This window comes from Leucoraja erinacea, chromosome 4 (genome assembly GCF_028641065.1).
Source record: "Leucoraja erinacea ecotype New England chromosome 4, Leri_hhj_1, whole genome shotgun sequence".
NCBI lineage: Eukaryota > Metazoa > Chordata > Chondrichthyes > Rajiformes > Rajidae > Leucoraja > Leucoraja erinaceus.
Window position 1 is genome coordinate 91,427,362 of NC_073380.1, and position 15,469 is coordinate 91,442,830.

The 15,469-nt window shown below is 44.1% G+C and overlaps 1 protein-coding gene and 1 long non-coding RNA gene across 10 annotated transcripts in view; one reads left to right on the forward strand and one right to left on the reverse strand.

Annotated features, from left to right (window-relative positions):
• The window catches only part of ofcc1 (orofacial cleft 1 candidate 1), a 342,172-nt gene that overhangs the window by 222,569 nt on the left and 104,134 nt on the right, over positions 1-15,469 (forward strand). For all 9 annotated transcript variants that reach the window (XM_055634782.1, XM_055634784.1, XM_055634781.1 and 6 more), the window contains one exon: positions 5,955-6,114. In XM_055634782.1, the coding sequence (XP_055490757.1) occupies positions 5,955-6,114 (160 nt within the window). The remainder of the gene's footprint in view (positions 1-5,954; positions 6,115-15,469) is intronic.
• LOC129696676 (uncharacterized) lies at positions 3,640-5,151 on the reverse strand. Its single transcript, XR_008723379.1, has 2 exons — positions 4,971-5,151; positions 3,640-3,716 (listed from the first exon to the last, which is right to left on the reverse strand). It is a non-coding gene; the product is annotated as an uncharacterized LOC129696676 (long non-coding RNA).

The following is a 15,469-nucleotide window of genomic DNA, read 5'->3' on the forward strand; positions in this document are numbered from 1 at the left end:
TAGATGCAGGAAGATTATTCCCGATGTTGGGGAAGTCTAGAACTAGGGGTCACAGTTTAAGGATAAGAGGGAAGTCTTTTAGGACTGAGATGAGAAAATCACTTTTCACACAGAGAGTGGTGACTCTGTGGAATTCTCTGCCACAGAAGGTAGTTGAGGCCAGTTCATTGGCTATATTTAAGAGGGAGTTAGATGTGGCCCTTGTGGCTAAAGTGATCAGGGGGTATGGAGAGAAGGCAGGTTACAGGATACTGAGTTGGATGATCAGCCATCATTTTGAATGGCGGTGCAGGCTCAAAGGGCCGAATGGCCTACTCCTGCACCTATTTTCTATGTTTCTAAATACACCCACCTACATAGTAGGAGTAATGTACAACAGCCAATTGACTTTCTAACCTGCATGTGTTTGGATTATGGGACAAAACCAGAGCACGTGGTGGACACCCACACTATCAAAGTGCAAACTCCATGGGGGCAGCATCTGAGGCCAGGATCAAACCTGGCTGATTGGAACTAATGAAGTTTAGTTCTACTAGCCACATAACACTAGGTGTGTCATCTAATAAATACCATTGTAAAGATTGTGGAGAAAACCAATGGGACATTAAAAAAATGTTTGCTTGTTCATTATTTTTCTGGGAACACTTTAGCTTTATTAAGAACCAGCACCAAACCATGAATGATTTTTTATTTGTCTCATGCATTTCAAAATCGTAAGGTCCTAAAGAATTTCCAAATAATGAAATACTTTTAAATTGTGGTCACAGCTATAATATGGCAACAGTGATAGTTATTCTCCACCCAGAATATGCTCCCAAGACCCAATGAGCTAAATTACCAGATGGTCCTTTTTAATGATACTGACAAAGTGAGAAATATTTACGATGACTATGGAGGTCATGAAGTCCAGAGGTACCTCAGCGGGTCAAGTAGCATCTCTGGAGAACATGGATAGGTGATGGTTCACATCGGGACCCTTCAGATCCATTGTAGAGAGGTTGGGGAAAGATAGCAGGATGAGAGGAGAAGCAGGTGATAGGTAGACACAGGCAAGGCAGCCAACATCTACAGTTCATTGTTTCGACATAATGGAGGCAATGTCCTTGCCTTTCACAATAGCAAGATTGTGATGCATTTGGTTGCAGCATCAACATCAGTTCAGTTGTGGGCAGATTGGTTAGAGACCATTTTGATTTTAAAAACATTTAGTCTTGCAAAAGTACTGTTTTGAGTTTTGACAGCCCCCTACTATTCTGCTGGGAAGTGGCACTCACTGGAAAGTGTACAGACAGAGAATGTGGCGTTGGTGGTGGAATATCATGGAACCCTTTTCATTGTCATGAAAGACTCGCAAGTCTTTTTGTCAATCATAATCCATCCTCAGTACATGTCTCCAGACACGAATAGAATATAAATAGCGACACAGTTACATTTCAAGTTGCCCCTAGTATGTAGGGAGTAGGCGAGGATGTTTTCGAGGAGATTTTGAAATACACAGTATTCAAGTTACATTTCTCCGTGGATTGTCACCTTGTCGTGGTGGAGAAACTTGTGTGGTCCTAAGATCCTGAGAGCGATGCCGTCTGGAGCTGTGCTCTTGGTAGGGTCACCCATGGCGGTAAGGTCGAGGGGGAGGTCTCTGACAAAGAGCAATTCAACCAAGACCTCAACGGTGGAACAGGCGGAGGAAGATGGTTGACGTTAGTGGAGCGTCACAACGGCTGGGAAGGCGGATGAAGGCTGCAGCAGAAAAGGGTCTCCGGTCGTCTTGGATTCCATGCCATTGGATCCTGACCCAGATCTGTCAAGGACCATGCGGTGGCTGTCTGTGCACCAGTCTCCCCACATTAAACAAAGTCACGCTCAGGTGCCCTCCATTAGAGGACAGTCATACTCGTTTCGAGTGACCACCGATGATGATGATGATCAGTGGATTGAAATCCACGATGGTCCATCGGCTACCAAAAGATGTACTGAGCTTCTGAATTTGATTGATTGAGTGATTGATTGATTGAAAGATACAGCATAGAATAAGCCCTTTGACCCACGGAGTCCATGCCGACCTTCGATCACCCGTTAACACTAGTACTATGTTATCCCACTTTCTCGTCCACTCCCTACATACGTGGGGCAATTTAGAGGTCAATTAACTAACCGACCCACATGTCTTTGGGATGTGGGTGGAAGCAGGAGCACCTGGAGGAAACTGCCAGGGTCAACAGTTTAGGACCTTATGATTTTGAGATACATTAGATACATAAAAATGCAACACAGGTTGCTGGTATTACCGACTGCACCATCATGACCCCCCTTTAGTTCTTGGAATCAGAGGAATTTCCTTGTATTTCTCTACTTGGTGGTTGTCACTGTGAGTGTGAATATTAGCGTGCAATCCATTTTGTTCCTTTGTTACTTTTTCTACAAGCATTTAAATCCAATTCTTAATTGCCTGTGTAAAGAGAAACAGCTATTGAACTGCTGCAGTAGCTTTGGTGGAGACAAAACCATGTTTTTACTGGGTAGCGAGTTCCAGGATTTTGTCCTGGGCATTAATGAGTATTACATGGAGATTATTTCCAAGCTAGGATGGAGTTGCGAGGAAACCTGGAGGTTGGTGGGTTCTCTTGTGCCTGCTGCTCTTGCCCCAGGCGGTAGATGTGAGTTTGTGAGGAATTGTCAAAGAAACGAGGTGAACTTCTGCACTGCACTTTGTAGATGGCACACAATGACATTGCCTAAAACAAACAGAAATGCTGGGAGAACTCAGCCTGTCAAACAACATCTGTGGGAAAAAACGGAGTCAACATTTGGGGTCAGTGGACCCTTCCTCAGAACTGTCTTGTCTGTCCAGAAATGTTTCATCCTGGCTGGTCACAGAAGTTCAGCAGATTGAGGTCTTGTTAGGGATGAGAGTGGGCTGCCAGGAGCCATAAATGCTTGGGACTTGGAAAACTCAGCTGCCAGGGACAGAGTCTTGGCTCTTGGCATGGCAGTCCGGTTCCTTTGTGACACTAGGCCTAATAGTGGATGAAGGACTGGCGGGTGAGCTGCCGTTGTGTGCTTTGGTTGGGAAACATACACTCCTTAAGTGGTGCCATTGTCAGTAGTATAGGATAGTACCTCCTCCAGATGACCTACAGGAGAGGTGCAAAATAGGATACATTTATGTCATGGAAGGCCTCAGTAAGCTTGGGGAAGTGGTGAAGCCCAGCACCAGTGTACGCATCTACTAGAGTTGCAACAACTCAGGCGGGTTAGTCCTTGTTGCAGCCTGAATAATGGTTATGATACATTCAATGGCAGACTGCACCAATAAGCTTCACATACCAGTTGGGAACAGACGGGTTCATACCTTCATACCTTCCACCAGGTTAAGTCGCCCCATGGCATGCAATCCACTGCAGGTGACAATTTCATGGTACACCTTACAACTATTGGAAGTCATGATACAGTGGGGCTAGAAGATGTATGTATCTTCCAGTGAACTGAACCCAGAGACACCCTCCACTCCAGCCCCCTTGCTTACCTGCTGAGACATGAGCTGGGGGTTGTAAGGATCAGAAAAGGTGGTAGCACAACGCCAGATGAAGGTCATTCTTCCTCTGGACCTGGACATTTTTTTGCCTGATAATTCTGAGGTTTTTGGAAGGATAATAGCAGCAGAGGTAAAGTCCCGCTGTCTGCCAATGATCCAGACCTGAAAATGGCAGCCGATCCTACACAAATGAAAAGGAAATACCAAAGTAATTCAGACGGCTCATCCCAACTACTGCCCATGTCTATTGCCCATTCAAGATCTTTATTCCATAAAACACCAATTCAATGGATGCAAATGTTAAATTTAAATTCCACATGTTTTGCTTTTCATTTAAACATCTTAAGATATCAAACATAGAAACATAGAAATTAGGTGCAGGAGTAGGCCATTCGGCCCTTCGAGCCTGCACCGCCATTCAATATGATCATGGCTGATCATCCAACTCAGTATCCCGTACCTGCCTTCTCTCCGTACCCCCTGATCCCCTTAGCCACAAGGGCCACATCTAACTCCCTCTTAAATATAGCCAATGAACTGGCCTCAACTACCCTCTGTGGCAGAGAGTTCCAGAGATTCACCACTCTCTGTGTGAAAAAAGTTTTTCTCATCTCGGTTTTAAAGGATTTCCCCCTTATCCTTAAGCTGTGACCCCTTGTCCTGGACTTCCCCAACATCGGGAACAATCTTCCTGCATCTAGCCTGTCCAACCCCTTAAGAATTTTGTAAGTTTCTATAAGATCCCCTCTCAATCTTCTAAATTCTAGAGAGTATAAACCAAGTCTATCCAGTCTTTCTTCATAAGACAGTCCTGACATCCCAGGAATCAGTCTGGTGAACCGGCTCTGCACTCCCTCTATGGCAATAATGTCCTTCCTCAGATTTGGAGACCAAAACTGTACGCAATACTCCAGGTGTGGTCTCACCAAGAAAGTTATGTGTGTTACTATGCACTTAAACATTATTATTTGCAAATTTTATTTGAAGTTTCAGGATTTAATATCCTGCTCCTGTATTGTATTTCTTGTTGCTGGCACCTCTCAACTAGATAAAGCAATTAAAGGGTTACAGGCTGGCTCCTTGCTGTGAAGATGGCGAGGACTGATGTTTGAAGCAGGAATGGAGTCTGTGGTATTTAAGTTAGCATTTCTGTACTCTTACTTTAGTGTGGTCATTTATTATGATAAATAAATTCAAACCTACATGAAGGGTGAATGAAGCTAAAACAGAGCCAGTTTATTTGTACAGCAGGTTCCAGTACCAACCATCAACTAACATTGAGAAGCACGACAAAAGTCCTTTCAACTCTTTTTGTCTTCAACAAGCAGGAGAGGCGGGATACCGATCAGAGGTTTAATAAACAACACACACACACACACTCACACACACACAAAATAAAACTGACTTTCAAGTATTCAGGACAGGTTTAGCGTACCTCTGGGCTGTCTTTGCATATATACACTTTCTCATTTCTTCAATATCAGTCTCAGGCATCAAAGCCAAACCATTTCCTCATTAATATCAGTAGCACATGTTCACTGCCTAATGTCATAATGTCGGCTTTAACTAAGTGACCAGTGTTAAAATGCAAGACAATAATAATGGCTTTTGCCACTCACAGTGCAGTGAATTGTTGCGAATGTAGGCCACTGATGTGTCTTGACTTCAGAAGCTGCCACTTCCTATTGGCTGTTATCGCAACTTGTGACACAGCGTATGACCTATTTCTAAAAGAGAAAGGCCTCGGGCAGTGTACAAAGATGGTCTGCGCTGTTATCCTGGTTTTAATTACATATTAAAGAGGTACACTGTTTTCTTGTAGCATTGCACTGGTTTGCTATTGCACTTTTAGAACAAAGTGATACAACACCTAGATCAGGCTGTTCGTAGAATACAGTGAACGATGGTAGTCTGGAAGTTTGTCCATTCACATTTGTCAAATGTGCTACTGTGGAAATCTATGTATACCTAAGCCCCCCCCCCCCTCACTTCCCTGTCACCTCAGAAATTCAGTTCCACTGAATCCAATGTAAAACAAATTTTCACAAGTATGATTCAGATGGGACTCACCACTACATCCAGCATCTGGTGCTCATAACTCTCAACCTCTGTAATTCTGGGTGACACCAATCTCTTGCTTTGAGAAGCGGGCATCACTGGCAATACCATCATATATAGTGTATCCTTTGTTGTCCTTGAGAAGTGGTGTGATCTAATATCGAGCCAGTGGTTTATATTGACAGCCATTTGTGTCTTGAGGAGTATATGACCAGAGGACGTTGCTGCATTACACTCATTTTTGTGTACAATACTGAACATAAATTGGCAGAATAACTACATCCAAAAGCAAAGTTACGCAGACGTTGTAAATCTGAAGTAAAATTCAGGATACATTTTAACACACTTCTACCTCTTTAAGTCTGCAGTCAACTGGGCACCTGCACGATGTCTTCTACCGATTGCATTCCACTGAGGAGAGATTCTTCGTTCCTCGGGACTTGGAGCTGTCCAATCAAGAGCTCAGCTACATAGTGAAGAGAGCTGCGCAATGGAGGGGAATCAACAGTGAGAGAAGAAAGGTGAGTGAACAGAGCAGAGGACTAGATTCCTAAAGAATCTCATTGTAGATCTGAATATACTCCCTTTCAATTGCGTTACCTGCTTAACAATTATGTGTTTTTCCCTGGGTTTTTTTTTAAGTGAAGCAGTGTGAAATTGTGAGCATCAGTGATAGGATGAGAATTTTTATACTGACGAATTGTAATGTTTATGTTGGCCTAAAATAAGACACCTTGATAGTGTCCTCTGTGATGTTCAAAGGAAAGACTCTGAACTCTTGAAGGCATAGTGAGGATAATAAAAGCCTCATGGTTTAACACACCATTGGGGAGGAACATATCCATCCGTTCCTTTTCCCCCATTGTGAACAAGTAAAGTTTGGTGATGATAATTAGAATAACACATGTGCCTATGTCTACATAGTCCTTCTCCAGGCTCCAGGTACAGTGGCCCATCTATTAGAGCAGCATCAGAGAAGCAAGTTCAATCCTGATTCAATTTACATGGATTTTTTCAAAGTGTGCTGGTTCCCTTTTGCATCACAAACATGGCCACTATAATTACCTGCCTTAAATAACCCCTGGTGAATGTTAGAATCTGGGGAGAGGTCATGAGAATGCCAGTCAAATGAAAAATTGGATACATTTAGGATTAGTGTAAATAGGTTGTCAGTGGTCTGCGGAGACATGGTGTGCCTGTCTCAGAACAAAAATGATTGGTTCATTTCTGGGGTGAAGGGATTGTTTAGATTAGATTAGCTTATTGTCCGAGGTACAGTGAAAACCTTTGTTGCATGCTAACCAGTCAGCAGAAAGACTATGCATGGTTACAATCGAGCCAAACACAGTGCACAGATACACGATAAAGGGAATAACATTTAGTGCAAGATAAAGTCCAGTAAAGATGTATTAAAGATAGTCCAAGGGTCTCCAATGAGGTAGATAGTAGCAAAGAACCATACAGAGAGATGTGAGGTGTTGCATTTTGGAAAGTCTAACCTGGGCAGAACCTACACAGTGAATGGTAGGGCTCTGGGAAGTGTTGTAAAGCTGAGGAATCTTGGAATGCAGATACATAGTTGTTCGAAGGTTGCGTCACAGGTAGATGGGGTGGTCAAAAGAGCTTTTGGCACATTGGCCTTCATCAGTCAGAGTATTACGTATAGAAGTTGGCAGGTCATGTTATAGTTATATATGATGTTGGTGAGGTCACATTTAGTGGGAAACGCTGATAAGTGGGACTAGTGTAGATGGAACATGTTGGTCAGTTTTGGCAAGTTGGGCCGAAGAGCCTGTTTCCACTGTATGATCGCTTTTAAGTTGTTGATAGGATGATCCAGTTGCCTGATAAAGGTGGGGAACAATCTGTCCCTGAATCTGCCCATGTGTATTTTCACCCTTCAATAACTCTCCAGTACCAGTCAATGGTAGGGAGGTTGGTTTGTGCCATGGTCTGTGCTGTGGGAACAATTGAAGTTGGCCCTGTATTCTTTGGTGCATAGAGAATGAAAACTGAAATTAATGAAGCATAAAAAATCTTGAGGGTGCTTGAAAGGGTAACAAGATTATGAATGTAATCTATCTGTATTATACTAAAACTCTCTTTGTGGCTGTGTGCGTGCGTGTGTGTGAGAATCTGGTTAGTTCTCCTTTCTTCCAACCTCTAGGCCACAGCCTTCCCATTTTCACACACTCCACTCACATTTTTCCCGTTGCATTCCCACCTTTATTTCCCAAGTTTTTTAATTTAAAGTTTTAATAACAGCCTGAAACTACCAATTTCCTGACCGCGTGATGTCACAATGCACTCTCCAGCGCTCCAAAGGCACTTTCCAGATTTCCAAAAAACTCCTGGGGAGGGAGGAGCACTCCACCGCTCCAACGACAACTCGCAAAGCAGGACAGGACACGCCGGGAGAGAGGATGGCAGCGGCTGCCGGCAGCCGAGGCCCAATACCCAAGACCACGCCCGGTGGGGAGGGTGGTGTTGGAGTCAGCGCCGAGCCCGGGGCTTGGGATGGGACCGAGAGAGAAGACGCCGCTGGAACCAAGGACGAGTCGACTTCCGGGGTCAGGACGAGCATGTAGATGAAGTCAGGGCCTGGACTGGTGTCCTGGCGGCGGCGAGCTGACGGCTGGAGTCTACAGCCAGGGCTGGGTCGAGTACGAGAACCAGGCCGAGCTCCAGGTCCTGGAGCTGCTCTATGATCAGGGTAGGTCCTGGGACAGGGAAAGGGAGTGAGGGGAAGAAGATGAGGGATATGAGGAGGAGGGAGATGGAGTGGGGTGGTAGTGGGAGGAGATGGGGGGGCGGGGGGATTGTGGAGGAGGGAGATGGGGAGCAGTGGAGGAGGGAGATGCCCCCTCCCTATCTACTCCCTCCCTCTCTACCCCCTCCTCCTCCCCCTCTACCAACCCCTCACCCTCTCCCTCTCTACTCCCTCCCTCACCCTCTCCCTCTCTACCCCCCTTCCCTCTCTAGGACGAGGGAGTGCTGGGGATGAGGAGAAATGAGCCGTGTCTGCGCAGTTGAGGCCATGCATGAGTGATCAAATATTGCGTTGGGGGAACGGGTGAGTGGTGGAATCTGCACTTGGTCTAGTGTTATTATAAAACTCTCTCTGTGGCTGTGTGTGTGTGTGTGTGTGTGTGTGTGTGTGTGTGTGTGTGTGTGTGTGTGTGTGTGTGTGTGTGTGTGTGGGGGCTGTGTGTGTGTGTGTGTGTGTGTGTGGTGGCTGTGTGTGTGTGTGTGTGTGTGTGTGGGGGTGTGTGTGTGTGTGTGTGTGTGTGTGTGTGTGTGTGTGTGTGTGTGTGTGTGTGTGTGTGTGTGTGTGTGTGTGTGTGTGTGTGTGTGTGTGTGTGTGGCTGTGTGAATCTGGTTAGTTTTCCTATTTCTTTCTCTGTCTCTACCACCTCCCTCTCTACCCCCCCCCCTCTCTCTCCCTCCCTCACCTTAACTATTCTCCCTCCCCCCATTCTACCCCCCTCCCCTCCTCCCCCCATTCTACCCCCTCCCTCTCCCTCTACCCCCTCCCTCTCTGTCCCTATCCCTCTCTATCCCCCTCCCCATCACTCTACCCTCCCTCTCTACCTGCCCCTGCCCTTCCTCTCCATCCCCCCCCCCTCCCTCTTTACCCCCTCCCTGCCCCCTCCCTCGCTGCCCCCATCCCTCTCTGCCCCCCCTCCCTCTCTAGGGATTGAAGAGGGAGGGTGAATAGGAGAAGGAAGGAGTGCTGGGGGATGAGGAGAAATGAGCCGTGCCGGCGCAGTTGGGGGCTATATATGAGTGGTGAATATTGCGTTGGGGGAACGGGTGAGTGGTGGGATCTTGTGTTGGGGAAGTAGACCCAATGGGTCTGCACTTGGTCTAGTGTAATCTAAAACTCAGCACCAGTCATTTGGCGCTGAGGCAAGGAGGAATTTCTTCACCTAGGGGGTTGTGAATCTCATCCCAAGCCACCGATGGAGATTGAGCCATTGAATATATTTAGAATTGAGAAAGGCACATTTTTAAAACTGTGAGAGAATAGTTACGGGTGACAGGCAAGATAAATGTGTGGCCATGGTCAGAAAGGCCATGGTCATATCAAATGGTCGAGCATGCTTGTTGGGCTGCAAGACCTGGTCTTACTAGTGCTTCTTGCCTTATAAATGGTCGCCTAGGTGATCTGCCTCTTCAGTGATTCATGCCTCACCTCCATCCAGAGGTTGGCCTAGTGAAACCTCAGGCTCTCTCAAGCTGCAAGGTAATCATTCGAGGTGCTTTGCATTCGCCCACCTACCTGTCTCATTGGCAATATGCAGTGCTTCCCACTTCCAAACCTAGGCATGTGCAATAGAAGCTTCACTGCTTGAGCAACCAATATATTGAAAGGAGGCTTCACTCACTCACTAATTCATCTGCACAGGTTTGCTGCGGAGATTTACTTTACAGAACTACAGTCACAAAACCCAACCGCATGTTCCTCTTGTAGGAACAAGGAACTGCAGATGCTGATTAATACAGAAAAGGACACAAAGTGTTGGAGTAACTCAGCAGGTCTTGCAGCATCTGTGGAGAACATGGATAGGGGAACATTTTGGGTTGAGACCCTTCCTCAGACTGATTGTGTGGGGGAGGGGGGAGAAGAATGCTGGTAAAGGGGAGAGGCAGGACAAAGCGTTTCAGGTAATAGATCAAAACAGGCGAGGGATATTTTTGACAGGTAGACGGTTGAAACAAAGGCCAGAGATAAGGAAGCAAGATGTGAGACAAGGTTGAAGAATTGCCGATTGTAACCCAGAGGAGATGGTTGTGGGGCGGGGGGGAGCTGTGGGTGGAGGAGAGAAAAAGCTGGGCATCAATGTGGGGCACAGGGAAGGGAAGGGGATGTAAAGTGAGGGGGGAAAGGGGCGTTGAGGGGCTATGCGGGGGTTGTGAGCGGTTGGAGAATTCAATGTTCATACCATTGGGTTGTAAGCTACCTAAGTGGAATGTGAGGTGCCGTTCAAGAGTCAATTCAGTTTACATGTGAGGATATAAATGTTGCCTTAGAAATGCAAATCTTTATTTGAAAAAAAATATTTGTCACCTTTGTTAAGATCATACAAGAGAATTACATGTTGTTTGATTCTAATAATGTGGAGCATATTTGATAAATTAGATTGGAGCGGTTTCTGCTTGCAATGGCTATAAAGTAATAGAACACTGCATAGGAGAGACCATTCCATTCACGGCAGTCGAACCTATGCTAGCTTGGTTGTCAGTATATGGCCTTTTGCCATTTACCTGTGTAATAAAGGCAAAATTAGACTTTTCATTAATCATTTATGTTCGTTTTTGTTCTCCGAGGCATATTTGGATTTGTCCTTTCTAAAGTTCAATGCTTCATTGAATGAATTGTTGTGTCAGCGCGGCAAAATAAACCATGGCACCCAATTAAACTTTCAGATCAAACCAGAACATCCAGCACAGAGAAAAAAAAAGTTACAGCCAGTTTTATGTGTTGTTAGAACAAATTAAAGTTTGGTTACAATTTGGACTTCACAGGGCGTTCTGGAAATCTGATAGCTTTTGTGTTTACTTAATGTTTCCTTATAGCTTAGACTCTGCAAGGTTTTCCAGTGCTTTACAGCACTATCTTAGAAATGTGTAATGCTGAGTGTGGGTTTCATTAAACAGAGATGAGGATATTTTATCATATGAAATTAATGACGTGCAAAATCCATTTGAAATATATGTGCTCACATGCAAGGCTACAATAGTTTGGCTTAAAGAACATTAACTTTAATTATCAAAACAAAATTGGGATAACAAAATAACTCAGACTTTCAAGTTCAAGTGAGTTTATTGTCATGTGTCCCTGTATAGGTCAATGAAATTCTTGCTTTGCTTAAGCACACAGAAAATAGTAGGCATTTACTACAAAACAGATAAATGTGTCCATATACCATGATATCAATGTATACACACATGAATAAATAAACTGGTAAAGTGCAAATAACAGAAAGCGGTTATTAATAATCAGAGTTTTGTCCGAGCCAGGTTTAATAGCCTGATGGCTGTGGGGAAGTAGCTATTCCTGAACCTGGTTGTTGCAGTCTTCAGGCTCCTGTACCTTCTACCTGAAGGTAGCAGGGAGATGAGTGTGTGGCCAGGATGGTGTGGGTCTTTGATAATACTGCCAGCCTTTTTGAGGCAGCGACTGCGATAAATCCCCTCGATGGAAGGCAGGTCAGAGCTGATGATGGACTGGGCAGTGTTTACTACTTTTTGTAGTCTTTTCCTCTCCTTGGCACTCAAATTGCCGAACCAAGCCACGATGCAACCGGTCAGTATGCTCTCGACTGTGCACCTGTAGAAGTTAGAGAGAGTCTTCCTTGACAAACCGACTCTCCGTAATCTTCTCAGGAAGTAGAGGCGCTGATGAGCTTTTTTGATAATTGCGTTAGTGTTCTCAGACCAGGAAAGATCTTCAGAGATGTGCACGCCCAGGAATTTGAAGCTCTTGACCCTTTCAACCATCGACCCGTTGATATAAACGGGACTGTGGGTCCCCATCCTACTCCTTCCAAAGTCCACAATCAGTTCCTTGGTTTTGCTGGTGTTGAGGGCCAAGTTATTGCGCTGGCACCATATGGACAGTTGCTCGATCTCTCTTCTGTATTCTGACTCATCCCCATCAGTGATACGCCCCACAATAGTGGTGTCGTCAGCGAACTTGATGATGGAGTTCGCACTGTGGTTGGCTACGCAGTCATGGGTATAGAGTGAGTACAGCAGGGGGCTGAGCACGCAGCCTTGAGGTGCTCCCGTGCTGATTGTTATCGAGGCTGACACATTTCCACCAATACGGACAGACTGTGGTCTGTGGATGAGGAAGTCGAGGATCCAGTTGCAGAGGGATGCGCAGAGACCCAGTTCTGCGAGTTTGGTAACCAGTTTGGAGGGGATGATTGTGTTGAATGCCGAGCTGTAATCAATGAATAACAGCCTGACATATGAGTTTTTGTTGTCCAAGTGGTCCAGAGCGGAGTGGAGGGCCAGCGAGATCGCATCCACCGTTGATCTGTTGTGGCGGTACGCAAACTGCAGTGGGTCCAGGTTTTTGTCGAGGTAGGGCTGACTTTGCCCTGTTTACTATCTGCTACAGTAGGTCATACGTCTTAAGCTGTAGCATAATACATATTAATCAATGCATTAAAAATATGACCCAGTGTTTCAGATTTAGTTATTACGATAGTGGACACAAAATGCTGGAGTAACCCAGCGGGTCAGGCAGCATCTCTGGAGAGAAGGAATGGGTGGCGTTTCGGGTTGAGACCCTTCTTCAGACTGAAGAAGTAATTACAATAGTTTGGACAACAATCTTGGACCTGCATTTATACTACTCGTTTCACTTACTGTGAAAACAATTTGCCTTTTTAATCATCATTGCCCTTCCTCAACTAAATGTTCCCCTATTACCACTCTGGCCAGTCAAAGTGTAATGTGATACCTTCTTGAAGGCAGTGTGTTACTGCTTTCTGTTGCATTGCTACACAATACCACTATTCTTCCCATCTGCCAGTGACTTCTGTGTATTATTTTACTTTCAGTAACAGTGACTTGTGAATACAACAAGGTGCCTCTATAGCTTGCAGATTTCAAGGGGGAACCTATACGAATCTGATCTCATCATTTGATATGACGTGTGCTGATTTAGCAGGGAAAATATCTCTCCTTGAAGGTGGATGGAATCAAATGGAAGGAAGTGCGCTGAAAAAATGTTCAAAGCAAGATTGGAATTTAAAGTAAAAACAGTAAAATGCATATTTTCAAATGGATGCGTTTACTGTGATTTAGAAGCTATTAATGGCTGCACTTACACCAAAGTAAATTAAGCTAAAAGTGATTCAAGTGGCTTGATACAATTTAGATAATTTGCTACATTATTTCTCTAGCTGCAGTGTTTTTCAACTTCTGGAATATTAACATTTCTTGTCATTCTAACATTAAAACAGCTAATAAATTGCAGATGTTCATGTGGAAAATATCAGAGCACAGAGAGGCTTTCAAAATGCACTTTGATGCAAGGGAGATGCAAACTTTTGGTGACTTTAAAGTTGGTTTCTGTGTTCTTTTGTGCCCATACATCAAGTAATAGGAGCACTCTTAGTCTGTCCAGGTGGTAAAGGGCCTGGGAACAAACTGTTTCCAACTCCCACCTAAAAATGTTTGATAGAAAGACTCAATGTTAAATCAGGAACACATCTATTGAGGGGTTGATTGTTGGAGGTAGAAACCTCAAATGCTAATTCGGAGTAGAGCATAGGCCACATTGTCACGTTTGTTCCTGAATGAACAGGCTGCTTTAACTATGAGAGCTATCCCAAGAGACGTAATGTGGAAGAATGAAGAAAAAAAGCAAAGTATTGTGTCAGAAACGGAAGAAAGATGTCCAACAATTAGTGCATTGCTTCATTCCACTGAGTATGTTTAATAATGAATTTATAGTTACACAGTGCCGTTTAAAAATTGCCCCCATTTTAATTTTATAAAAGGCTGCAAACTGACATTCAAATTAAAGTTGCATTAGAGATGGAGTGGCTTTAAAGCACACAGCATTTATTTTAGGAAACAAAATGAAATGCATTAAAGCCAAACCATGGTCTTTTACTTTGCCAAGACCCCCTGGGGCTGATGGCATATCCTCTGCAAAAGCTGAATCTGATTCTACTTCTAATGCATGCAGGTTTCCTACAGTGCATTGCACAAAGAACAAACTATAATTTTCCTGGACTTTTAAATGCTCTCTTCTGCTTGATTCAACATGAAGAGTATAAATTATGAAGTCAGATATTTTTGGCAATGGATTGCTTAAAATCATTCACATTTTTAGTGTTAGTGGGATACTGATTGGGCAATTATTGCAAAAAACATTGCAATAATTCTGATAGCTACTTGTAAAACATTGCTCACCCTGTCTAGGGAGATTTGAATGGTGTATATTGTTATAGGATGTCGTATTTTTGGCAATGGTCTACTGCCAGCAGCCTCCTGAAATATGTTAGAAATTAAATACTTCTTGATTCATGATGAAAATTCTTATTTATTTCACTTCGATGTTCTTCACTATGTTGAGGCATGGTTTTGTTTGACGCATATGCCTTTGTTTATATATTTTTTTCCTTATGCCCAGAATAAGGTCACTTTCTTCAGTCAAACAAGTCATCTTCCTATTAAACTAATTTGCCTACATGCAAATTTTGTCACTTTTACCTCATTAACTATTTATCATGGAATAAAAAAATTTATATTCATGAAGGAGAAGCCAGCAGCTTGATGGAGCGGGAACTAATATTTTGCAACTGTAATGATTTTTGCATCCTTAATTAGGTAGAATAAGGTTGATATGATTAGGTCAGGATGTAGTATTTTTCATTAAAAATACATTTCAGGCTCTGTATTCATAATATGTCCTTGCAATTAAAATAATGGAGTAAATGTGATTCACACGATGCTCCTTGATTAATGCCAGGACTGTGTCATTTCATTGGCAGCCAGAGGTAGAGGCCCCAGTACAATACAGGTGAATGTTTTGTTTCAGGTAAAGAACACCAATCAATTCAAGTTCATAATGAACACATTAATTATTTACAAGCAGTCATGCAGAGGGATCTAATTAATTGTCTCATGTCACCCTTGTGATTATTGTTCGGGCTTTACTGAGGAGAGGAGTGAGCTTGTTGGGGGGGGGGGGGGGGAGGAGGGGGGGGCGTGGGGGGGGGGGGGGGGGGGGGGGGGGGAGGAGAGGGGGGGGGGGGGAGGTGGTTGGATTGCAAATTTTCATAATGCTTGTGTAGATTTATAAACTGTTTAGTAGACTTTGTGGACAGCGAGGGAAAGACTATCTGT